Source organism: Marmota monax, unplaced genomic scaffold, assembly GCF_021218885.2.
Source record: "Marmota monax isolate L192 unplaced genomic scaffold, Marmota_monax_Labrador192_F-V1.1 WCK01_AAM20220418_F8-fsc00223, whole genome shotgun sequence".
Taxonomy (NCBI): Eukaryota; Metazoa; Chordata; class Mammalia; order Rodentia; family Sciuridae; genus Marmota; species Marmota monax.
This window is the reverse complement of record NW_026692990.1, coordinates 2163977-2190297: the sequence shown is the minus strand read 5'-3', so window position 1 is coordinate 2190297 and position 26321 is coordinate 2163977. Positions and strand designations below refer to the sequence as shown.

Below are 26321 nucleotides of genomic sequence, written 5' to 3'. Positions count from 1 at the left end.
GAAACCCTGCAGTGCTGTGCCTGCCAGGCCAGCATGCCAGGGCAGCCACCAAGCGCACCCCTCCCAGGCCGCAGACTGTGTTGCTTGGGGCTCCAAGGGCCTTACAGAGCTGGGCACCCAGATGCCCATGCCTGCTCCAGCGGGTTCCCTCCCCCGAGCCAAAGGCCTCCAAGAGTCCAAGAAAGGAGCCAGGAACCAGGAAGCTAGGAGGCTGCTGAATCAGCAGCCCAGGGACTGGGTCTGGGCCTGGGCAGGGAGAAAGGGGATCAGGCTATGGGACCCAGGTTCCTACCTGCTGCTCCTCCCAGGGGGCTCCATGGGTCTGGACCTGTCCCAAGGGCAGGCCCCCCTGGCCCGCCAGTGCCTCCACCGTGTCACCACCCCCTCCTCCCCAGCCCTTCCCTAGAAGGAGGAACCAAGGAGGCGGGGCCAGGCCTGCTGGGCTGCAGGCCAGGCTGCAACTGGAAACTTTGCTCCTTCATTGCTCCCCCAGGAGAGCTGGGAACTCCTCCTAAGAGGAAGCAGCTTGGAGAGCTCGTTACTTCTTATGGCAAAACAAACCTCAGCTGGGCCCCCTATGTGCACCTCCACTGGAATTTCCCAGAGCACCCTGAGAAGTTTGTGTCACTAGGTCTCTTCTGTAGAGAAAGCGGAGATGGAGAGAGGTTCAGTACCAGTGGCAGAACCCCAAGATCAGGACCTAGCTTGGCCACTCCCAAATCTGGAATATGTCCCCTTGGCTGTTTCACTGTGAATACTGAAATCTTTCAATAGAAGCTTTTCACAAACATCCTAATTTTTAGCATGGTTAAAGAGACTATATTTAGGAGGTATTCTGGGACACTCCACATCAAGTAAAATTCAAATCACCCATTTGGAATATCAAGATGGGGCCCTGGCCAATATTCCTTATCACTGTAATAAACTCTCACTTTTTCTTGTGTTGTTCTCTAGAATGGCCTAGAGAAATGTTCCCTAAAGAGAAAAGTACAAATCAGAAGACACACCATTCACAATCAAGAGTCTGTTCCTCTAAGGAAGTTGCCCAGCCTAATTCTACAGATGGGCAACTGAGGCCTATAGAAGAGCAGAGTCTCACTGAAGTTCACAGGGCCAGCCTCATTAGGATCCAGGTGCCCTGGTTCCTTTCCTACCCACCATAGTAATCTCTCTCCTCCATATAGGTGGCACTGGGTAAGGGAGAGAACCACTGGGTCTGAAGAAGGTGAGGCTCCTGAAGAGGACCACAGATACAGCTCAGAGCTCTCCTGTCCTTTCATGGCCTCAGAGCCCAGGCCCCTGGCTGTTTTGAGCAGAAGGTGGCCCTGGGAGGGGCCAGAGGGTCAGTGATCTAGAAGAAATAGGAGCTGACAGGCAACAGGCCAGCCTTCCTGCCTCCCTGCCGAGGCAGCTGCTTCCTCTCCAGAAAGCCAAAGCTGCTGAGAGAGAGAGAGGCCCTCCGGACCACCGCAAGGTTGGCATCTGTGGGCCCTTTGTGGCTTCCTCTCCCTCTGCCCACCCCCTAAAGCCCAGCCCTCAGGGCTCTGGCCTCAGCCTCTGCTTTGTGTTCTCTCTTAGAGCAATTTTTCTAGCTCTCACACAGCAGCTCACCTTGAGCCCATTTGCAGTTATCACCCTACAGGCTTTACCTCTATCCCAGACTTTCCTCTTGGCTTGACAGGAGTTAAGAAACAGGAATTCTAGTCCTGCCTCTAAGACTGATGCAGTGTGACCTCTGGCAAGCCCCTTCCTCTCTCTGGTAAGACAAAACATCTACATGCTCTACAACTTTTTAGCTGGGTAGCCCCTCTGAGGCTCAGTTTGTTCATCTGTAGAAGAGGAATGACAATTCTTAACATATGGGTTTTTATTAGGATTCAGTGAGACAAAATGCATACATCACTAAGAGTCTCAAGTTGAACCCAAGAGTTTGACTCCTTTCCCAGGGATATGAGGAGAACCATGAGTAGCCTGTTTGTTTTAGGGATGGGGGAAGAATTCTAGGAAAAGACACCTTAATCTGGAGTCACTTTTGGAATTTGAACATATCTGGGCCTGTTTTGTAGACTCATGGGATGATGCCCCAGGAGGCTGAAGGGAAGAAGGAATTGAGGATAAGGAGTTTGACCCAGTCACAGGGGCACGGGTGGAACCTTCATTTTCTTTATTCAATAGATACCATGGACCAAGCATTGTGCCAGGTGCTAGATATAGCACTAAATAAGGGTACACAATGTCCTGCTCTGATGAAACTTCCATCCATGTGAGAGGAAACAGATATTCACCAACTAATAAAATTAAACTAAGCAAAAAGTGACAGTAGCAAGGGAAGAGCATTCCAGGTAGAGGAAAGGACCTAGGCAAATGACCTGAAGTGCTACATCCAGGAACTGCAAAGAAGCCTATGTGGCTGAGTGGGGAATCCAAAGGGGACAAGGTGAGACTGAAGATGTAGGTGGGGCCAGATCATGCAGAGCCTTGGAGGCCATACTAAGGGTTTCCTTATTTATACTAAGAGCATTCTGGAAGCCTGTGGTTCACAGATAGGCATGGAAAAGAGTATCTCTGATACCTCTGGAATTGTATTAAAAATATTATTCTTTGAGGAGAAAATATCAGTCTCTATCTTTCATTTGATCCTCAGAGACATTTGTGATTCCAAAGGATCTTTTTTATTTTTTTATTTTTATTTGATTTATTTTTTGAGGTACTGGGCATTAAACCCAGCGGTACTCTACCACTGAGCTACATCCCCAGCCCTTTTTTATTTTTTATCTGGATACTGGGTCTGGCTAAGTTGGCCAGGGTAGTCTCGAACTTGCCATCCTCTTACCTCAGCCTTCAGAGTCTCTGGGATTACAGGTGTGCACCACTATGTTCAGCTTGTGAAGCATCTCATAAGATTCCATGCACTAAGTGCCTAATGAATGACCCAGTGGCAGGCATCCTAGAACCTTCTGTGAGCTAGCTCTTATCTCCCACCTCCAGGTAGTCGCAGCCTTCCCCTATCTTCAGCCTGTGCTCCTCCCAGACAGAAGTGCTTGCAATTCTCAGCCACATGCTGCTCCATGCCTCACTCTCAACTGTGCTTGCCCTCCAGGCCCCTACAGCCACCTCCTCACCTGGTTAGTCCCCCTTTATTCTTCAAAGTCAGCTACAGGTTGTACCTTCTGGGCTGCCCTGACCCCACCCCAGGCAGGGTGGGTCATTCCCTGGTGTCCTTCCATCCTGCTCTTCTTTAGGCCAGCTTCTCTTGACACTTTCTGTTCATATACTTGTTGCCTCTTCTCAGCTGGGAGTTCTATGAGGACAGGGGCATGTCCCCTTAGTGTTCCCAGCACCCAGCATAGAGCACCCAGTCACATGTACATGTGGGAGACAGACAATACACATTAAGTGGAGAGTGCAGGATGGGTAGATGGACACTAGAGGGCACTGACAACCCTGGACTCCAGTACTGACGCTTAACAAGCCCACCCAAGAGGCACCCTGGGGCCAGGCACACTGACAGTGTCTCCAGGCACCAAGAAATATGGAAACTCTGCCACTGCATCCTGCAGCTCACTGGCTCCAGGCCTAACTGACTGAGGTCCCAGTTCCAGCCTCCCAATGTACCTTCTGTCCTTTTTCTAGACTCTTTCTCATGACAGCCCCATCTCACTACACATATTTAGTTCCTCATAAATGCAGGTGCCAAACACTCCTTCCAGTTCTGGCCTGCAACACCATCCACTTTGCCTTGCCTCACGCCACCCCATCCCCTGGCTAACTTCTACTCATCCTCCAAGTCAAAGCTTGGATGTCAGCTTGGAGAAGCTTCCCTGCCCCTCAGGCTGGGTTGGACACACTTCCATAGTACACCCATGACACCCTATACTTCCCCTATAATTGTGGGTAATTGTCTGTTTCCTGACCAGACTATGTGCTCCATCAGAGCAGGGTCCATCACTCTATTTATTATTTGCTATCCTACTAATCCCATCATATCAACTGGCACTTTGTAGGTACTCAATAAATCATGCTTGAATGAAGGAATAAATGAATGGAGAGATGATGTGACTTCAGGGAAGTCACTTTACCTCTCTAGGTATCCATTTCCCTACCTGTAAATCACCCCTACTTGGCAGGGTAACCACAGGATTAAAGATAATGTGTGTCAAGTGTTCCCTAACAGTGCCTGAAATATAGTAGATATTTTCTGAATCAAAGTGATTATTCATATTTGGCACAATAAAAATAAAGGAGGAGGAGGAGTTGAAGGAGACTCTGCCCTGAGCCTGGGATAATTTCTCCCACTTACTTTTACCATTTATATACAGAAGATGGCTTTAACAGTAATAATAAATTGGTCATTTTTATTAAAATAACAACAGCAATTTATTATGTGCCAGGCCAGAAACAGAAGGCCCCCAAGGAGGTAGTGGGAAGACTCTAGACTCAGTCAGAGGATGTGAGGCCTGAGCTGTGGGCATCGCCCTTGCGTCTGGAGACCAGTTATTAGTAGCACAGCTGGTTCCTAACTCTTTACTCATAGGTGAAAACTTGTCTAAGGGGTCATTAATTCCCTCTGTAATTAATGTAAAAACTGCAGGGTTTGTATTAATGGAAAAATAAGCTGAAGCGTCAAGCTGATAATATTGATAATATGTGCTTGTAATTATATACTACAAATAATTATAAATTCAGTGACTGCACTAATAAAACAGAAAAATTCCTGAAGCAATCAAGATCTTGGTAGCAGCTACCATCAGTAGCATTATGCCAGTTGTTCTGAGGCTATGAAAATCACCACAAACTAGGAACAATGATAATATTCACTGTGTATTTAAAAGTTACTTTGACATAAAATAAGAGGACAGGGTAGCTCAATGGTGGAGCATATGCTTAGCATGCACAAGGCCCTAGGGTTTAACTCCCAGAATACACAAAAAAGTAAAAAGAAGACAGTTTTAGCTAAAACCGCGTATTTTGATGCAAGAGCACTTGAAAACAATTCAAGAACTTGAAAACAAAATGAGCTGAGGTTATCTTTGCAAAAAATTAGGAACTAAAACTTTGGTGGATGAGCAATCTTACAACTTTGGGCCTCTGAACAGGATACCCCTCCCCAGGCTCTGACTTTACTTGTGTACACATAAAAACTGTACTCACTGGAGAAGAAACACTAAGTGCTAATTATTTTTTATGTATATGTGGCAGTAGCAGGGATGGAACCAAAGGCCTACCATTAAGCTATGTCCCCAGCCCTTTTTATTTTGAGACAGGATCTTGCTAAATTGCTGAGGCTGGCCTTCAACTTGCGATCCTTCTGCCTCAACCTCCTGAGTAGCTGGGATTACTGGTGTGTACCAGTGCACCTGACTAAATGTTGAGTATTTTACCTCTCTACCCTCACCCACTTCAAAGAGAATCAAGTCCGACATATAGCCTCTTGCTGCCTTATATTACAACTGGTTGGATGAACTCAGTGCAGTCAGATGGGGTAGACTCTGAAGCTGGAAGGTCACATAGCTTCCAAGTTGGCAGCCACGTTAGTCATGTGATAGCAGAGGAAGCCAGTACAGAGAGAGAAATAAAAAGGAAATGACAGGGACTAGGTAAGCTGTGTGTGTGAGACACACACACACACACACACACACACGATATGGGCTCAGGAGATGCAGAGAGTAAGAGTGCAATCTTGGTCCTTGACATTCAGGTCTCATTTCCAGCTGGCAAGAGACCTGGCAGTACTTCATTTACTGTTCTTAGATTCTGTGAGATGTAGCCTCACAACAGTGCCCCCCTTTATTCTTGAGCTAGTATGAGTGGGCTTCTGTTCCCTGCAGCAAAATGTACCCAGACTAAGACAAGTGAAAATTGGGAATATAAGTGCTGGGCTTGCATAAGCAAAAACCCATATAGAACACTTATGTTGGGAGGGGTAAATGCAATTATATGGTATTTGTGTTTGTTTATTCAAAAGCTCCCGCATTTCCTGACACTTGCTGCCACAGCCACATACTATGGCCACACAGTCACACATTAACTTTCAGTCACATGCCAAAACAAATGCAGCAACCACCAGATATGTTTGTATGCAGATACCCTGATGTGCATGGCCACACGCCAGCATGCGACGCTGCCCTGACTTTTCACAGCCATACTAACACAGAGCCTCTCTGACATGCAGTGATGCACACCCACACACATGAACACAGTGGCACTGCCCGTAAGGCTCAGGGCAGGAGTTGAAGCTTGACTGGGCTCTGCACAGCTTCCCTCCCCAGCTGCCAAGTGACTCATCCCCAGGGCTGCTAATTAAAGCCAGGACAGAGGGGACAGAGGCAAGGGGAGGGGAAGAGAGGGAAGGCAAGTTTATTTTGGTGCCAACCAGGCACTCAGCCAGCTTAGGGGTCACCCACTTCCTGGGGCTGGGCCAGGCGGGGGCAGGAGAACACAAAGAGGAAAGGGAGGAGAAGAAGAACCTTTTGCTCCTTCTCACCCCTCTGAAGCTTCCTGGAAAGGTACCTGCTTTGGGAAAATTTCCCCAGCTCACCCCACTTCTTGCCTTCTCTATCACACTGTCAGAATCCAGCTTGACCCTTCCAGATTCTTGTCCTTACACTTTGGCTGTACACCTCGTCAGCACACTCCCATATGGACTTTTCAGAGCTGGCTCATCTGTCTGTAGCAACTCCAGACTGGGAGCTCCCTGTGGGCAGGGACCATGGTTGCCTGCTTCCATTCCCCCTGTGGATTGCCCAACACAGGCATGCTACATAGGGAATGCTCTGTTTATGCCTCGGGAACATAACTGAGTCAACTCCAGGGTAGTATGGTGATCATAAATCTGATGGTTTGTATTCCTACCTTAATTCTACCATGGGATAAATTATTTTCATTCTCTAAGCCTTAGTTTGCTCATCTGTAAAATGACAACACCATATGCCCTATAGGATTGTTGTGAAGAAGAGAAGAGAGACTGCAGGTAAAGTGCCCAGCATGGTACCTGACGTACAGTAGCTTTAGCCATCACTCAGTAAGCTCTGCAGCTGCTGATTATCCCCACCTCAAGCCTGAGGTAGCAGCAATTATACAGAGCCAAATTCCATACTTGGCTCCACCAGACAGTACCTGTGGGACCTCCAGCAAGTCCCATAAGCTCTCAGAATATTGTCTCATATGTAAAATGGAGATTCACAATATGTCACCATAAATTTACTGTAAATAGCTGAGTCTGTCAAGTGTACTGTGTGGAGCCCAATTCAGAAGCAGCTCAATAAATTACAGCAGTAATTCCTAAGGCTAATAGGAGGGACTCAGACCTATGAGGCCAGAGAAGCCCAGGAGAGAAGAAGCGGTCAGGGTAGGTAATGGCAGCCAGGGCAGGATTTCCAGAGCAAGCAGGACAGAAGTTGTCCCCCCAACCCTGTACACACCTCAACAGCCATTCAGCAAGCAATAAGTGACAAGGTTCCAGGCAAACTAAGCAGTAGGAATAGAGAGAGCTTGGGCAGGGTGGGCAGCTTGGCTGAGTTGAACAGGCAGCAGCATGGGAGGGAAGAATTGGACACAGCTGGGGTGACTCTGGGGACTGGTGGTATGTTAGACATGTGAATGGGGAAAGCCATGGAAGGGCCATAAAGGCTAGGCCATCTCTGATTGCCAGGAGGTCAAAACAAGGAAGAATCTTCCAGATTATCTAATCCAAACTCTGGTTGGACAGATGGGGGCACTGAGGCCCAGAGTGGGAGGCCTCCTCTGGGAATAGAGCCAGCAGTGGCTCCTCCTCCCACTTCTCCTCCCTACTGCAGCGGCTCCAGTTGCCATGGGGACGTCCCTGGCTCCGCGGGTGTCAGTGGCTCCCCCACCCCCTCCCTCCTTCCCTAGCAACAGGCCACCTCCTCCGGCTCTCATCCTTGCGTGCCTAGCAACTCCAGCCTGGTCCCCCCACCCCCAGTTCCAGCCTGACCCCTCACTGCCTGCCAGTAGAGCTGCTGGAACTGGGCTACTGGGCTCCCTCATCTTTGGTGAAGGGATCAATCAAGCCCCTCCTTCCCTGTCTGTTTTCAAGTTCTGCACTTCCCCATATTTTTTCCGCTTGACTCTACAACATAAAACAATGATTGGATTAGGGAAGGACAGAGGGCACTGAAATTCCTTGAGCCACTGTTTTATGCTGAGCACTGCTTTAAGTTCTCTCATCAACTCAGAGAAGTCAGAATTACCATTCCCATTTTACCAAAGAGAAACTAAGGACCAGAGAAGTTAAGTGCCTGCAAAGAGCACACAGCTAGGAAGCAGGCTTTGTGATTCTGAGCCAGGGCCAGTTCTTCTCTAGACTTTGGCTTAAGGTGCCTTTATGTCTGACAACTATTCTAGAATCTAAGGGAAGTCCAAGCACCTAACTCTGCTCACTGCCCTCCCCCATCACCAGCTGTTCAGCTCTAATTAGACTCTACACTTCCTCTGGCACCCAATACTTAGAAGCCCTCAGGCCTGGGCCCTGCCTTAGGTGGTTTGCAGTCCACCTATCCTGCTCACTCCTTGCTGTGCAGGTTTCACAAAAGCAGAGCCCTGGCCCCTCTCTCCGGTGTTTCTTTTACTTTTTCTTTTTCTTTGTTTTTGTTTTGTTGGTATTGGGGATTGAACTCAGGGGTGCTTTACCACTGAGCTACATCCCCTTGTGATTTTTATTTTGAGAAAGGGTCTCACTAAATTGTTGAGGGGCTTGCTAAGTTGCTCAGGCTGGCCTTGAATTTGTGATCCTCCTTACTCAGCTTTCCAAATTACAGATGCCATCATGTCTCGCTTCCTTGGTGTTTCTTCTAACCCTTCTCTGTGTGTACACACACACGTGCACACGTGCACACACACGTACTTATTGGATGAGGAAATGAGTTCTAAGGGACAAACAGGTTTGTCCAATCACACAACTAGAAAGCAACCTAGCCAAAAATGGAGCCCTCTGCCTGGATCCAAAGTTTCTGCCTTTTTTTTTATGCTACAGAGCTTAACCTCTCCCCAACCTTTCTCAGCTCCCCCCTGATGATAGAAAGTATCTGTGACCCATCCTTGACCAGAGTTCTGAACTTTAATTTTTTTCCTGCCCAAATCTTCTGTTTCAGCCTAAATGACTGCTCCCTGTCTTTAAACATACACCTTGCTTTCCTATGCACACTAATTCCATTTCCAGGAGAGTGTGTGTGTGTGTGTGTGTGTGTGTGTGTGTATATATATATATATATCCAGAAGACTTCCCTGACCCCTAACTGCAGTGAACTCAGGAATTGGGGCCTGAGAGCATCCTTAGAGGGTCCTATCCAGTCCTGGTTCCCAGGTAAAGAATCTTTCCACCATGTTTGCAAGATCTTGTCCCATAATGTTATTCTTTCAGTCCTTCCTGTGGCCCAGGTTTGACCCTTACTTCCCTACCTGCTGAGTCCCCAAAGCCTCTATAGCCTCCTTGACCAGGCACCCAGGATGGATGCCCAAGAAGCAAGTATAAGAAAAACCAACACTGGCTTTAGAGCCAGAAAGCCAAGTTCTGAATCAGAGAAATGCCATCCTGCCCATTACTCTTCTTTCCTTGGGCAAGGCATTAACCTTCTCACAACCTCCTTTTCCTCATCAGTAAATCAGGAATCAGAATCCATGCCTAATAGGGCTGCTGTGAGCACTAAATAAGATCATATTCAGAGTTCTTAGTGTGTGAGGAATCAATGATAATTGCTATGATTACTAATATTAGCATGAGGATGAGGATGATTATTATTATCTGTAAGGCTGTTGAGAGCTCCCACGGTGATGGTGTGGGCAGGGCTGTGGGCTTGATGCCAGGCAGACCTGGGTTTGAATCCTGGTTCAGCCACATATTAGTTGTGTGACTGTAGGCAAAATCCATAACCATCCTGAGCCTTAGTTTCTTCAACTGTAAAACACTGATGATAAGGCCAGCCCAGGTTCCACCTACAGTGTCACTGGGAGGATCAAACAAAAGAAAGTCCATGACAACTTCTGTAAGTCGTAAAGGCCCAACATAAGTCATCACATGACTTATGATTATGATTATTATTAAATACCCTGAGCTATAGATCTCAGAAACTCCCCTGGCAGGAAGAGGTAAAAACCAGAGGCACCCTGAAGCTGATTCCTCAACAAGTAGCAGGCATATCATTAGGAGCCCTGGGCTCAAGGTCAGTTCAGGTTACCTTTTCCCAAATCCATAATGGGATGGTGAGATCCATGTCCTTTTCCAGACAAGTGCCTTCCTAAGTGCTAGGACAAGCTGTGCCTGTGCCATGCTCCTTGGCTGCATGCTGGGACTAATTATAGCTCATCATATACCCCTTTCCTGGACACCAGGGCTGATTGTGATCCATCATGTTCCCCCTGCTTTCACGCTGACCTCACTGTGTGTCTATCCCACGGCTCTGACCTTGGCCCAATGTGTTCAACACAGACCCCCTGCCTGGGACACTAGGATAGGTGTCTTATATCTCTCTGTGTGTGCTGGCATCCTCTTCCTCCAGCCCATATCCACTGTCTGGATGACAGGACCTGCACTGCTGCATATGGCTGGGCAAACTGTGCCCTACACAAGGGGTAACAGCCAAGAGGGCATGAGTGGGGGCTGATATCTAACCTTTGCTATGCTCACGAAGCTGGGAAGCCTGGTGAGATGGCTCAGAGATAAAAGAACATTTTTTCCAATTGATCCCAATCAGAAGGGATGCTCCTGAAAGGGACACCTTTTTTCTGTTCTTCACAAAGGTGCTATATATGCTAGTGGTAGCCCTGGCTGGGACTAACTGTCCCCATCCTGTGCCTCTGGCTGCCTGGACCCATCTCATCTCAGAGGCCCATCCCATAGTCCATAGCCTGGAAGCTAAGACTGATTGGGCCCTACCCTGAGCCCCCCATCATTCCCAAAATAATCCTTATATTTGACACTTCTGCCTTCATGAGGTTTCTGATGGTTGAAGCCTGGGGAATACACAAAGAGCCCTTGCCTCTACCCCAATTTTCCTCCTGCCTACTCAAGTGGCAATTGATTCTACCTTTAAAACTTACTGAATCTTATAAACGTTTTAACCAAGCCAAAAAAAAAAAGTTTACTTGTCACAATGATATGTTTTTCTAATGTCTAGGATGTGTCATATCCAAAGTCCACCTAAATCCCACTACTCAGGGCTGACATAGTTCAGGGTAGGAACAAGAACACTATATTAGGTAAGCCCTACATTCATCATACCCCCTTCTCCTGAGAGGAGAAGGTGGTAAAGGTCCCAGGTCCAGAGCTGATCTCTCTGGAGATCGGCTTTCATATCTGGCCAGCTCCTATGAGCCCCTGAAGTGTTCAGCCAAGCCCCTGAGTCAGCTAGGGTCAGAAAAACTGAAGAACAGTCTACAACCCCCTCCCAAGACCTGCCACATTCCCCCTGCCCTCCCACTCCACTCTGCTCCACACCCACCCCTAATATTAATGGGGAAAGAACCCTGGAGTTGGTCCCTACCCCTGCCCATGGATCCCAAAGTAAGAAATTAGAGGCTCCCACCCCATGCCCAGCCCAATTTCCCAACTACTACTAAAGAAAGGAGGTACTGACCTGACAGTTCTGGAATTCTCACCATCAGATCTGAAAGGGAAACAGAAAGAAAAAAAAAACACAGTCAACATGTGCTTTCTACTTTCTTCCCCTGCCCTATGTAGTGCCCTTGAGGCCTAATGCATGTTGATGGAAATGAGATAAAGGGTATTCCATTCATGCAGAGAGAATAGCAGGTGCAAAGGCTGTGAGATGGTTGAGATGGCGAGTGCCTAGCCAGTTGGAAGAACATGGAGGAAGACAGGCTGGGGTGGAGTGAGCAAGGGAAGGGTGGTCAGAGGTGAGATCAAAGAGGTACCCATAAATCAACAGCAGTGGGGCCTAATGGGTCATGGTGAGGAATGTGATTTTCTCTGGAGTGGCCTAATAAGCAGCCAGCAGCTGTGGGCAGGGGCAAAGCCTGAGCTTTAAACATAGAGACCTAGGCTCAGATATTGGCTCTACCACTTACCAGCCCCTTGACCTGGCAGGTCACTTCACCTCTCTGAGTCTGAGCCTCAGTCTCCCCATTTGTAACATGAGGTCGATCCTTGCAGAGCTGTTGGGATGATTAAGCCCTTTGGAACCCAGTAGACAAATGCCAGGTATTATTAACAACATAGAAGAGGCTTTGCCAATTGCCTGGCCCAACCTGCTTATTTTCCGGATGAAGAGAATGGAACCGAGGGGGTAAATGAGTCAGCTGCTGGGTTCCTTTCTACTACACTGGTCTGCCTTCTTCATTGTGAGGCCCCTCAGAGACAAAGGGAGCACAACAGAAGAGAATGGAGTGGGGGACAGCTCTGAGGGAAGCAAGGAAATGAGTGAAATGTGAACCACTCCCCTCCCCTCCAGCTACTCCTCCCTGAAAGGAATGTGTAAGTGTGTGTGTGTGTGTGTGTGTGTGTGTTGTGTGCATGTGTGTGTCTGTGTGGAAGAGAGAGAGAGATGGTACCCGTGTGTGTTCGACTCTTCATGTACTTGTGTGTGTCTGTGTGTGGACATGTACTGTGTAAGGGAGATTAGGGCAGAGGAGCTGGTAAACTGGGGGTAGGGAAGGGGAGGAGGGGTAGGGAAGGGGAGGAGGGCCAGGGACCATGGAAATGAGACAGTCTGGGAAGTTGTCTTCCTCTTCCCCCTGGTAGTCTTCATCCTCCCTCTACCCCAGGCCTCCTGCCCTCTCCTAGGCTAGGCTGTAAAAGAACACAGAGGTAAACACATTACAGGCTCTTTCCTCAGCTGAGAGAGCCAAGATATGACTAGTGGCAGGAAGTCCCATCTTTAACTATGCTGAGTGCCAAAGGACAAAAGGACACACAGGGAGGGAGATGGAGCTTGAGAGAGAGCATCTGTTGAAAGGGTGAATGGAGGCTCCGTGAGTGAGGTGGGGCAGGTAAGCATCAGGGTGTCAGGTGAGTACAGCACTTCCAGTTTGACTGTTTCCCAGCCATATAATCCTGGGAAAGTCACCTCACTACATGAAGCCTCAGTTTTTTTCACTTGTAAAAGGAGTGGGTGTGGGGGCAGTGGTGAGAATCCCTCCCTTTATGGAGTGGCTTTGAGGCTTCACAACATCTGGCACAAGTGCATGCTCATCTGATAACAGTGACACCAACTTTTAATCATTTAAGCCCCCAAAGGAACACAGGAGCAGGGCCATGGAATACTTTTTTATTAAAACTTTGTATCTCACTCTGTAGTAGCAAGATTGCTTCTGAGGCCTGGCCCAATTATTCTCAGGTACCAAGTCTGAGGGGCCCTTCAATGACTTCCCAATTGCCCACAGAATAGAGGCTGAGCCTTTCAACTTCTGTCCCTAACACTAACCCTCTGCTCTAGACAGGCTGATCTCTTCACTACCCACTTACCCCCAAACCCAGCACACATTTATTTAATCTACTAGGCCCTAACCTGGAAAGACAACTCATCAAGAAGCTCATGGACTGGCCACTTGCCCACATTCATTTTAGGGATTAAGCAATGTATATAATCACCTTCTTCATCATCACAAACAATCATTGAGCACTTACAATTTACCAGGTACAGTGTTAGGCTCTTTTCATAAATTATTTCCTTTGGAAACCGAGAAGCTGAAGTGACTTGCCCAAGGTCACACAAGTAGAGGAGCTTGTAGTGAACCCCAAAGCTCAGGCTTTTACCACATTTCACTGTACCAGTAGCTCAATACCACTTCATTCCCCAGTATCAAGCCAGAGGTATTGACAGACCCTTCCACCCCATCAATCATTCTTCTGAGAGATTCTCAGATATATACCTCTACTCCCAAAGTATTGGGAGTTACAGTTACAGTTCTCAAGATGATAGTGAAGAAGAGAAAGAGCTCCAGGCCACAATGCAGTGTGAATTAGCCAATTCTTACTGCAGTTTGATTCTTATTAGTTTGAGGAGACAGCACCATATGACTCTCAATGTAGGGATACAGCTCACCTGAGGGGTCTTATCATTCTTCATGCATTTAGTATGTTACAAATAGACAACAATCATCAATGCAGTGCTATCCTACCCCTCTTCATGGGCCAATGCCCTGCCAAATGGTCAATCTACCTTCTACTTCATGAAGCTGGGCCACTATTCTGGAAGGCAGAATAGACTGGTAGAAAGAAGTTGGGTTTGATTTATGGCTCACTCCCTAACTGACAGTGTAGACTTGGGCAAATCAATTCTCTCTGAACCTTGGTTCCTCATCTACAAAATGATAGGGCCATGTTAGTTAAGTTACAAGTAACCTTCAGACTTTAAAATTTAGTTTTTTCAGAACCCCAGGTTTATCTCTTTTATCAACTAGATTCAGCTGTCCACATACAGAAATGCAAAGACCTAGGGACCAAATCCCCTTTTGTTATCCATGTAAGTAGAAGAAATCAATTTCTCAGGCTGATCCCCAAAGCCTTCTAATAAAAGGCCACTTAAGACCCCAAGATTCTCATGATTTGGATTTATCATTCCCATGCTCAGTAGTGATGCTCAATAAACAGTAATTTATTGAGGCCTTTGGGTATAGTAACTGTATTTTTTGAGCCAAAACCTTGGGCATGTATTCTGCCCAAGAATTTTGATGTTATGGCTTCCAGGACTAAGAGGCAATCTGAAGATGGGAGAATAAATGGCAGAATCTCAACAGTTCCTAAATTTTTATGGAACTTACAGAGATGACAATGCAGAACAGCTGAAAAGACTAGAGGCTCTCAGGATGCCACACTGGAGTTTCTGTCCTTGCCTCCAGACTAGATTCCCTGCCTCCAGTTTTGATTCTCCAAATCAAATATAAACAACAACTGGGTGAACAACATGGTACCTCTCCCCAAGAACCTGGAATTAGATACGAAGTTGTCTTCTGAAAGCTAAACTAATTAAACAAAACAAAAGCATCAGAAACAAGATATGCAGAGGCACCCAAATGAGACAGATGTCTTCAAGCCAGGATTTGAGTAATGTGTCTAAAAGATCATGTGTCCAGGGATGAGGGTGTGATTCAGTGGGAAAGCACTTGCCTCATGAGTGCAAGGCCCTGTGATTGCTAATACACATGTGCGTGCGCGCACACGCGCGCGCGCACACACACACACAGATTGTGTGTCCAACAGAAAAGAAGTTGGACGTCAATGAAAACAGCCTGGGGATGTGACTCAGAGATAGACCACTTGCCTGGTAAGCATGAAGCCCTGAGTTCAATCCCAGTACTGAAAGATAGACACACACACACACACAGAGAGAGAGAGAGAGAGAGAGAGAGAGAGAGAGAGAGCGCAAGCGTCACACACACACACACACTTGAAGGGCAACTGTGAACAAAGATCTTCTGAAGAGTGTCCTGAGAAAAGAGGTACCCTGGCCCAGGGATCATGCAGTTCTCTCCAAAAGCTGACAACCAGCCCTCAGCAGCCAGGCATCTTCCCTCCCAAGCTGACTGCATGTGTCTTCCATGAACAACTCCTTTTTCATCAGGACTGAGAGAAAGGAACATTCTAAAGCACAAATCAGTTGATGTGCTTCTCCTGCTTTGAACATTCAATAACTTCTTCGAACACACAGAGATCAGGCTCTGCCTCAATAAAACTCTTAAATCTCTCCCTCTACCCTCCCCCTGCCTTTTGAGCACACCTAGTATTTGCTATCTGGAACACACTTGACCCTCTTTATTTAATTTTTTAAATTTGTATTTGTTTTCAAATGATTTTTAATTTTATTGAAGTAATACATGAACATGGTTTTAAAAATCATATTGTAAAGGATCTTAACCAAAACAAGTCTCCTTTTTGACTTTTTAAGTAATTTTTTTCTAAATTACTTTTCATATTCCTAAAATATATGTTCATATCACTAATTCATTTTTGGCCTTATCTTATATGTCTTTTCTTTTGTTTTGTTTTTCAGATGGGGTCTCACTATGTTTCCCAGGCCAGCCTTTAATTCCTGGATTCAAGTGATCCTCCTGCCTCAGCCTTCCTAATAGCTGGAACTCCAAGCACACATGCCACCATGACTGGCTTGCTTGTGTGTCCTTTTTTCTTTTTATTTATTTTATAATACTGTGAGTCAAACCCAGAGCCTTGCACATACTAGGCACTGAACTATCCCCCAGACCTTGTGAGTCTTTTCTAATTTTATTTTTTTTAATTTCCATGTTTTTTGAAGCATAATAGTGGAATTAATTGTTACACATTCACACATGCTTGTTTAATTTTTTTTACCAAAGTAATACATGTCTATAAAATTTCAAGTCACATAGCACTGCAGGATTATAAGGAAAAACACAATTCCCTGCTATATCCTTCCTCACTCCCACTGCACTCTCAAAGGCGATGGATCCCTTTCCAATTCTTTTCACTGCTTTTTCAGTATTTACCCCCTCATTTCTAAAGAACACACATGCCAATTTATTTCCTAATATTTTTTTCAGTTTTCTAAATTATGTCCTGAATTCCTACTGTGCAGTATAACATTAGAACCTTCTCATGCATACTACCACCACCATGAGTCTTTAAATGCTGTTTTATATGCATTACAGAATGGTGACCATTTTCATTCATTCCAGTTGTCACGCAGGTACACATGTGCCCTCCCCTCATTCCACCATTAGACTTACATCACAAAGTCTGAATTAAATCAATGTTGGTGGTTTACATTATAATGTCTGCATAGATACTAACACAGGTTGAGTATACCTTATCCAAAAAGCTTCAGACCAGAAGTGTTTCAGATTTCTGATTTTTCCTAATTTTGGAATAACTGCATATAGTTAATGAGATATCTTGGGGATAGGACCAAAGTCTAAACATGAAATTCATTTATGTTTTATAAACGCCTTATGAATAGGCGCAAGGTAATTCACACAAATTTTAACTAATTTTCTGCATGAAACAAAGTTTCATGGAGTGAAATTTCCTACTTATGGCATCATGTCACTGCTCAAAGATGGGAATTTGGGGGCATTTTGGATTTCAGATTTTTGGATTAGGAATGGTCAACTTGTAATGGATAAATCATATCATATATAATTGTATTTCCTTTCCCATACAATCTTTACTTTTTGTGGTATTGGGGACTGCAATTTTTTATTCTCCCTGTTAATGATCACTGTCTTTTTTGTTTGTTTGTTTGCTTAGTTCTCTTCATCAAATGATCAACTGCTCCCCAGATTCTGTCAGAAAGGCAATTCTCTTTTCAATATATTGTGACATGGGGCTGGGTTTATGGCTCAGTGGTAGAGCACTTGCCTCACACGTGCAAGGCCCTGTGTTTAATCCTCAGCACAACATAAAAATAAATAAATAAAATAAAGTTGTTGTGTCTAACTACAACTACAAAAAAAATATGTTGTGGGCTGGGGTTGTGGCTCAGTGGTAGAGCGCACTCGCCTAGCACATGAGAGGCCCTGGGTTTGATCCTCAGCACCACATAAAAACAAACAAAATAAAGGTATTGTGTCCAACTACAACTAAAAAATAAATTTAAAAAAATATGTTGTGATACATCAAGTAATCCATTAGTTCATATTTTTCCCCTTAGAGATATCAATCCTTCTGCTGTACTCAAAACTGGCTGCTCGGGGCTGGGGTTGTGGCTCAGTGGTAGAGCGCTTGCATAACATGTATGAGGCACTGGGTTCAATCCTCAGCACCACATAAAAATAAATAAATAAAGGTATCGTGCCAATTTACAACTAAAAAAAAAATGGCTGCTCTTCAGGTCTTACCCTAAGACATTCTCCTCCATCATCTGGGGATTCCTTTCACCGCTCTTCTATGTTGTACTTCTTGTTTTCTAGTTTCTGTGACTTTTTTCCCTGAGTTTATGTCCACATCTTGCTGGAGGACTTTCTCCAAAGTTTCTTAAGAAAGGATGCATAGGACATAAAATACTTAGACCTTCCATGTGTGAAAATGTCTCTATCATTCCCTCACTCCTGATTCATAATTCAACTGAGTATAGACTTCTAGTTGGAAATTCTTTTCCCTCATAATATTGCAAAAAACTGCTCCATCATCTCCTAGCTTCCAGCACTGCTGTTGAGAAATCTAACATTATTTTTTCTTGATCCTTTGTATGTGATGCAGTTATTTTTCTCTAGAAGATTTTAGGATCTTCTCTTTCATCCCTGGTATTCTGCTGGGCATGGTGGCCCACACCTGTATTCCCAGTGACTCAGGAGGCTAAGACAGAGGAGTGCATGTTTAAGGCCAGCCTCAGCAACTTAGCGAGGCCTTAAGCAACTTTGCAAGACCCTGTCTCAAAATAAAAAAATCATTGGGGATGTAGCTCTGTGGTAAAGCACCTCTGGGACCAATCCCCAGTACAAAAAAAAAAAAAAAAATCCATGTATCAGAATGTCACAGTGGCATATCTTGGCATGGGCCTTTGTATCATCTATCTTGCTGGGTACTTGGCAGGAGTTTTCATTCCTTCAGTTCTAGGCAAAATTCTTGTATTATGTGTTTGAGAATTTTCTTCCTGCTGTTTCTCCATTTTCTATTTCTGGAACTACTATCGCTAGGTGGTAGAGTTCCTCAATTGATCCTCAAATTTTCTCAACTGCTTTCTCTTGTGTCATCTTTATCTTGTTATTCTACTTCCTAGGATATCTCCTTACCTTTTACTTTCTGATTCTACTGATTTATTTTTTATTTTGGCTCTGTTTTTAATTTCCCAGGTTTCTTCTCCTTCCTTTATTACCTCAATCCCTTCCAGTTCCTTACTTCCGTTTGTTTGGTAATTCCATCTGTTCTTCAGGTTGATGGTCTTCCTAAATGGCTTTGGACTATCTGATAATCTCTGGCTGCCTAGAATTTGAAGTGTTTTCTAAGTATCAGTTGTAGCCAGGAGTGGTAGAACATGCCTGTAATCCCAGTGACTTAGGAGACTGAGGCAGGAGGATTGCAAGTCCAAGGCCAACCTCAGCAAATTAGAGAGGCCCTAAGCAATTTAGTGAGACTCTGTCTCAAAATTAAAAAGAAAAAAAGAGTGTGGGGGGGGGGCTTTGGATGTGGCTCAGTGGTAAGCACCCCTAGGTTCAATCCCCAGTACTGCAAAAAAAAAAAATTAAAAAAAACACACATCAATCGTATTAAGGTTTAGTTTACATAAAATATACATAACTTAAGGATCTCTGGTTGATGATCCTTGGCTATCAGTTCCCAGAGCACTACAAGCTGTGCAGAAGCTTTGGGTGCAAGTGGAATGTGCTAAAAAGTGAGCTTCACTAGGGGGTTACTGAGCTGAAGGCCTGTTTTTGTTGTTGTTGTTGTTGGGAGACTCCCAAATGTCATCTCTTAGAGGCCTTTTTTCTGGGGTCTTTCAGTTTCCCTAGAGAATAATCCTTTGATCTCTTGTGTGCTCCTGACTTTGGTGTCCTGAAAATGGGGGAATGGAAAGAGGTTGGGGCCTTATCATTTCAGGTTGCAAACCCCTTTGCTTGCAGTCCTGTTTTACTCCATCTTTCACTGTGCCTGTTGTCCTCAACCCAAAGCTTCTTAAATTCAATTTCTCCAGAGAATCAACCTCCATCTGCAGGAATGGGGCTGCAGGTGGAGAGAGTCCCTGACTGGATGGGATTGGGGAAGAGCCAGGAGGAACAGACTGCCTACATTCCTCTATTCTTGGGTCCGTACCTCACTCTGCCTTCTGAAGTGTATAGTACCTCTGAATTCTGAGCATTGCTAGGTCCTCCTTGTGAAATAGTTTAGTTCTGGTCAGTATCCAAAACCTTACATGTTTCTGTTTTACTCCTTTACTCATATTTTGGTGGGACCTGGAAAAGCAATCAAAACAAATAAGGTTATTTTGTTTTGTTTTCGTGGTACTGGGGATTGAATCCAGGGGACACTTTACCACTGAGCCACATCCTCAGTCCTTTTGATTTTTTTTTTTTTTTATTTTGAGACAGGATCTTGCTAAGTTGCCCAGGCTGGCCTCAAACTTGTGATCTTCCTGCCTCAGCCTCCTGAGTAGCTGGGATTACAGGTGTATGCCACCATACCTAGCTCAACTTGTGTTTAATTGGAAGCTTCTTTTCTTATTCCAGCCAACTCCTATTCATCCTCTATGACTCACAAAGGCACCACCTCCTCCAGGAAGCTTATGTTCATGTCCTCAGGATGGGTTAAGAGCCCCTCCTCTTTTCTCCCACAGTAGACTATTCTTGCCTCATCTCAACCGGGATCAAATTGTTCCGAAATTGTCCATTTTCATGCCCAACTCTCCCAGCAGACTGGGAATTCTTGGCAGTCCAGGGCTGTATCTCATTCCTGCTCATAACTCCAGCTCTCAGGGTTGGGTTTACAGATATACAAGGTAAACATGTTAGATTCAATGAATGAATGAATGAAATACTATAAGAATGGATCAGACCCTGACAGGGTCCATCTACAAAGGGAAATAAGCTGGATACAATTGTTCCTATATAAGGTCAATTCTTTAAAAGCTGTAAGTTCCCTTAAAGCTGTATCTTATAAGGAAGCCCACTGCAGCATAACTTAAATCAATGAAAAAATGGGTCCCACTTTTATGCCCTACATGCAGAGGATACTTAAGTACATCATAGCATATCCGCAATACTAAAAATGATGGTGAGGAAGAATATGCAATTACATAGGAAAATGTGCAAATGAGAAAAACAAGAAAAAATATCATATGTGCAAAATCATTTCGACTACATGAAAAAATGCAAAGAATGAGGGAAATACACCAAATGTTCAGAGTGGCTGCCTCTCTATGTTGTAATTATGCATAATGCTTTTCTCCTCTACTTTTCCAAGGTTTTCTAAATTTTCTAATGGAAGAACACATTAAATATACAATTTGTTCAAAGGTACTAAGAAATGAAGATAAGTATCCTGAGAGTACTCTGAACAAAATACTACAAAGAATGCCCTAAGGGGCTGGGGTTGTTGACTCAGTGGTAGAACACTTGCCTAGCAATGTGTGAGGCACTGGGTTTGATCCCCAGCACCACATATAAATAAATAAAATAAAGGTCCATTGACAACTAAAAAATATTTTTTAAAAAGAATGCCCTAAAAATCTGTGTGCATATCCAAGGCTTACTGTGAAGGAAGCATTCCTGAGTAGCCAAAGATCTTGAAAGCCTAGTCCCATAGCACACCCCCACAGATACTCGCTTCACTGCAAGGCAGGAGCTAGCTCAGGAAACCAGAGGAGGAGGATCTTGGAGCCCAGTCTATTACAAGCCTCAATATCATAGGCTATAGTGAGAAACAGAGGCCCCTACACTGGGCCCCACTCTTTAGGGGCCCCTCCCCATAAATCAAATATCTGTGGGGTCAAGGAGTCATGTCCATTGGGATCTTTGGCCTATCCCTTCTAGAACACACTCCAAGATACCCAGGACCCCAGAATTCCCTGCCCAGATTTCTTGAAGTTACTTTCAGAAATTATGTGGTCTTATTATCCAGGTCCCTCTGCTAGGCCCAAGGGGTGGCCAAAGGAGAAGGGGAGACAGACAGGCTGTGAGTATCTGAAGGTTACATATGAACCACTAGTGCAAAGAGAAGGGGGAGAACCAAGGGCTTTAACTGGTAGCTTGCCTAGATAGAGCCTGCAAATATAAAGGTGGATAAACCCAGAGAGCCCTGCAAACCTCAAGGTTTGTAGAAGGGCATAGCCTTGAGTGTTGGATAGGTTTGGGTTCAAATTCATTCACTGGCTGTGCAACCATGGGTAAATCCATTCCCCTCTCTGAACTCAGTTTTCCCAATTATAAAAGGAATCTTACATAATTCTGACTTTAGAGAGTTGTAGTGAGGCTTGGTGAATGACAATGGTTGGGAGCAGAGGCTTCAGTTCAGGGTTTAAATACCAATCTACCCCTCCTGGCTATGAGATTTACATCTCTAAGTCTCAGTATCTTATCAATATAATGGAGCTAAAAATATTACTAACCTAAGGCCATTGAATACCATATGATTATAAAAATATGTGATAACTTTGGAAATACTTAAATGAGGAAAAGGTTGCTTAATAATGATCATGCAGCCAGGCATGACGGCACACACCTATAATCCCAGCCTCTCAGGAGGCCGAGGCAGAAGAATTGCAAGTTCTAGGCCAGCCTGAGCAACTTAGCAAGACCTTGTCTCAAAATAAAAAATAAAAAGGACTGCAGATGTAGCTAAGTGGTAGGGCACTCCTGGATTCAATCCCCAGTATCCCCCCTACCACAAATAGTTGTGCAAATATTAGCTATGGTTGAGTTGACCAGGCCTTCTGTACACCCCATCCCCCTGCCTAGTTTTACTTTTGTCCATGACACCACAATTTGACATACATAACTGCTTGTTTGTTTTCCATCCCTAACCCAACACACACACACTAGAATGTCAATTTCACAGGATAGAGGTTTTTATCTGATTTGTTCACTATTTCCAAGTGCCTGGAACAATGTGAGGAACACAGAAGGTGCTCTTCAAAAGTCGAGTGGCTGTCTGCAGTGTAGAAAAGGGGGAAAAGGTATTTGGCCATGGGAACAGCCAGAATAAAGGCAGAGAAACATAAAGAAGCCTAAATGCTTAGAGAACTCTAGATAGTTCAATACAAATTGAGTGCAGGGTTAGGAAGGAAACAGAATGGCTAGAAAGATGAGTGGGGCTACAGCCTTAACCAAAGGAACATGCAAGAGCTCCCCTAGACCACAAGTGGTATGAAGGCCTACTTGTGACAGCAAGGAAGTAAAAAAGCACTAAGGAGAAGTAAATATGTGTCCTGAGTTCAAGTACTACACAAGACGATGTGAAAAGTAAAAGAAAAGCCTTTAGAAAATTGATTCAGGTGGAGAGGAAGACTCCTTTCTCAGGGGCCCATTTGAGCCAAGAATTGGAACTAGAAATGGCAATAAGAAGCAGATTCCTACTGGATGTGATGATGCTGTAATTCCACCTATTTGGGAGGCTGAGGTAGGAGGATCAAAAGTTCAACGCCAACCTCAGCAACTTACCAGGATGCCATCTCAAAATAAAATAAAAAGGGTTGAACTTGCATGCACAAGGCCCTGGGTCCAATCCCCAGCACCACAAAAAAACGGGGGGAGTTGGGGATATAACTCAGTGGTAGAGCTTGCCTAGCATGCACCAGGCACTGGGTTCAGTTTCCAGCAACACAAAAAATAGAAAAAGAAAAAGCAGGTACAGAGGTATACGCCTATAATTCCAGCTACTCAAGATAATGAGGCAGGAGGATCACGAGTTCAAGGCCAGCCTCAGCAACTCGGTGAGGCCCTAAGTAATTTAGCAAGACCCTGTCTCAAAAGATAAAAAAAAAACATAAGCGTTGGGGATGTGGCTCAGTGGTTAAGCACCCCTGGGTTTAATCCCCAGTATAAAAAAAAAATCCATGTAATAATAAAGTTACTACTTATTTTGCATCTACAATGGTCCAGGACTGTGTGGAAGGTAGTCCTTCTTTGTCTCCTTGTATGGATATGGAAACAGGTTCAGAGAAATACTGTGATTTACTCAGAGTCACACAGTTAATAAGCAGTGGAGTCGAGATTCAAATCTGGGTTTTTCTGACTCCAAAACCGGTGTTTTTAACTGCTACAGCTGCTGCTTCCTTCTGTCATACCAGAGCCAAGCAGGGCTTCATCTCCCATACCAGCCTGTGAGCTTGGCCTTTCTTCCTCACCAATCTCCTGTCTCTCCTCCACATAGCATGGCCTAGGGCCCTCCACACCAAGAACATTCACATTCAGGGAGTGCTTCTAGAAAAGACGATCACTCAAGGATGGAAAGGGGGAGAGCCCAAGAAGGAAGGTAGGAGTAGGCACAGGTATTACAGCCCAGATCAGATCAACACTGTGATGAGGGAGGGAGAGAGAGGAAGAAAGAGAGAGAGAGGGAGGGCGGGATGGGGGGGAGAGAGAGGGAAAAAAAAAAGCAAAGGAAAATGGAACTGGCTCTCCAGCCCTCCCTTCTTTTCTCCCTCTGCCTCCAGCAGAGGGCTGGAGGTTCAGCCATGATGGGAAAGAGAGTGGGTGGAAGGGGGAGCAGTTAGAGCAGCCTGCTGTTGCAGAAGTCTCAGTTCAGCCTCCAAACCCCCTCTTGTGTGCTCGGGGCCCATCTCTGGCCCACCTGCTCCCACTGCCTGAGCAAAGAGGCTGGGCTGCTTTCCAAGCACCCAGCCAATCCTGGAAAAGTCCAGCTCATAGAAGACCAAGAGCCTCTTGAGTCACAGACAGGGCACCCAGAGAGGTCAGAGGGGCTGGCCCAAGGCAGCAGGAGGACTGGGGGCAGAGCCCAGATGTGAAATCCTCAGCTGAGGCTCCCTTGACTGTATAGTCTAGGAGGCAGAGGATGAGGAAAGGGATGCTCCAGGGCTGCTAAAGGAAGCTCATGACAGGGGTTGGGGCCAGTAGCAGTACAAGGCCCAAATGAGGCCACTCCAAGTTCAGCTATGGGGTAGGGGCGTTCACTTTGTAGTTTTCAGCTTCAATCTGAGAGAGAGCAAAACAAATGTTTTTAAAAGTAGCTTTAGCCTAAGTTTATACCTCAATAGCAAAAAAATGTTTATCTCCTTTCTCTCCCAGTGCCTCACCAAAATGAAAGTGAAGCAATAAAACAAGGTATGAACTCATATCAGGGAAGAGAATCACAGAGAGTGGTATCAGTAAGATGAGAGATTTCAACAAACTTCTGGGAGCAAAAAAATAAACAAAAGATTACCTGCAGTTGAAGGAGAGCCAAGGACACCATGTAGGGGGTTACAGTTGAAGAGGGAGCCAGTCAGGCCATCAGAGGCCAAGAGAAACTCCAGACTTGGCAATGGTAGGTAGCAGGGAGGGTAGAAATGATCATGAGGCTCAAGATAGGGGATAAACTGAAGGTGGGTATATAAATCCTCCCTTCCCTGCTACCCCAATCACCAGACCCAAGACCTAGGCCACTCAATATTTGCCCCTAGGCAAAATATCAGAGGGCTCCTTGCTGAAGAAATTAAATTATGGGATGAATTAAGGTGGCTTCCAAACAGAGTGCTTATCATTCTGGTATTTGGGGAGCACCCATGATGACAACCAACTCCCTGTTGGCCCACCAAAATAAAACCAGCAAGTAGAGAAGTGAGCCTGGGTATAGATGGGTCAATAAGACTTTCTACTAACTCATTTATAAGCTATAAAATAGAAAATAGGAGAGAAAAGATAAACAGCCTAGAGAACCAATCCACATCAAATAACAGAACCAATCAACATCAAATAACAGACATTCCAGAAAGAGAAAACAGAAAAAAATGAAGGGGAATAATTATCAAAGATATAATGTAAGAAGAGACAAGGCCTTCAAATTGAAAGGGCTCCCTGAGTACCAAGTATGTGGAAAAAAAGACCTCATCTGAGTGCCAGATAAATCAGTGTTTGGTCCATAAAAACTGACCATGTCCTTTGTAAAACAGTCACATCATTTATGATATGAGCACTTTTCTGCATGCATATTATATTTTAGAATGAAATGTTACAAATTCCTCTCCTAAAAATCTCTAAGTAAAATGATATTCCCAAAAGATGTGCTATGATTATCCCATGATTTCAATAAACTCCACAAACAGGAAGAAAGTAAGTAAATTAAATAAATAAAAAGGCAGAAAGAAAAGGAAAGAAAGTCCTGGTTCAAATAAAGTAAAAGGTGATGCAATTTTCATCAATTGTTAGAATGTAAGAAAGGAAACGTCACTTCATCTTGATGCTCCTAGTAGTACAGATATTATGACAGCAGAACTATGGGAAATGAGGTACAATTATAGTACACTATTTGGCCCTACACTGAATAATAGTGACATAGTCATAACTACATAAACATATTGTATTGGTGGTCAATCCTTATAATTAGTCTCTCTAGATAAAGCAATGAAGACCTGATTATTTTTATAGCAAAGAATGATAATGTACTCAATTTAGTGAGGCCCTGTCTTAAAATAAAACAAAGGGCTAGGGATGTAGCTCAGTGGTAGAGCATTTGCTTAGCATATGCTAGGCCCTAAGTTCAATTCCCAGTACAAAAAATAAATAAATGAAATAAAGGGAGGAACGGTGAAGGAAAGGATGGAACAATAATATCTATGTCTTGCAAAGCAACTGATCAAGAAATATTACATAAACCCAGAAAATTGTAGGAATAGGAAATCACAGTTTAAAATACATCTAATAAAGTTACAAAGGTAACCAAGAGAGGATACCAAATAGTAACATAACAATAGAAATTTGAGATGGGAGAGAGAAAGAGCAAG

At 44.7% G+C, this 26321-nt stretch overlaps 1 protein-coding gene across 6 annotated transcripts in view; it reads right to left on the bottom strand.

Moving 5' to 3' along the window:
• Positions 1-26321, bottom strand: part of Iqsec2 (IQ motif and Sec7 domain ArfGEF 2) — an 81785-nt gene that overhangs the window by 42461 nt on the left and 13003 nt on the right. For 3 of the 6 annotated variants that reach the window (XM_046452590.2, XM_046452591.2, XM_046452595.2), the window contains exon 2: positions 11592-11621. In XM_046452590.2, the coding sequence (XP_046308546.1) occupies positions 11592-11621 (30 nt within the window). Of the gene's footprint in view, positions 1-292; positions 433-11591; positions 11622-26321 lie in introns of those variants that run through there. The other 3 variants (XM_046452592.2, XM_046452593.2, XM_046452594.2) reach the window with 3 other exon arrangements.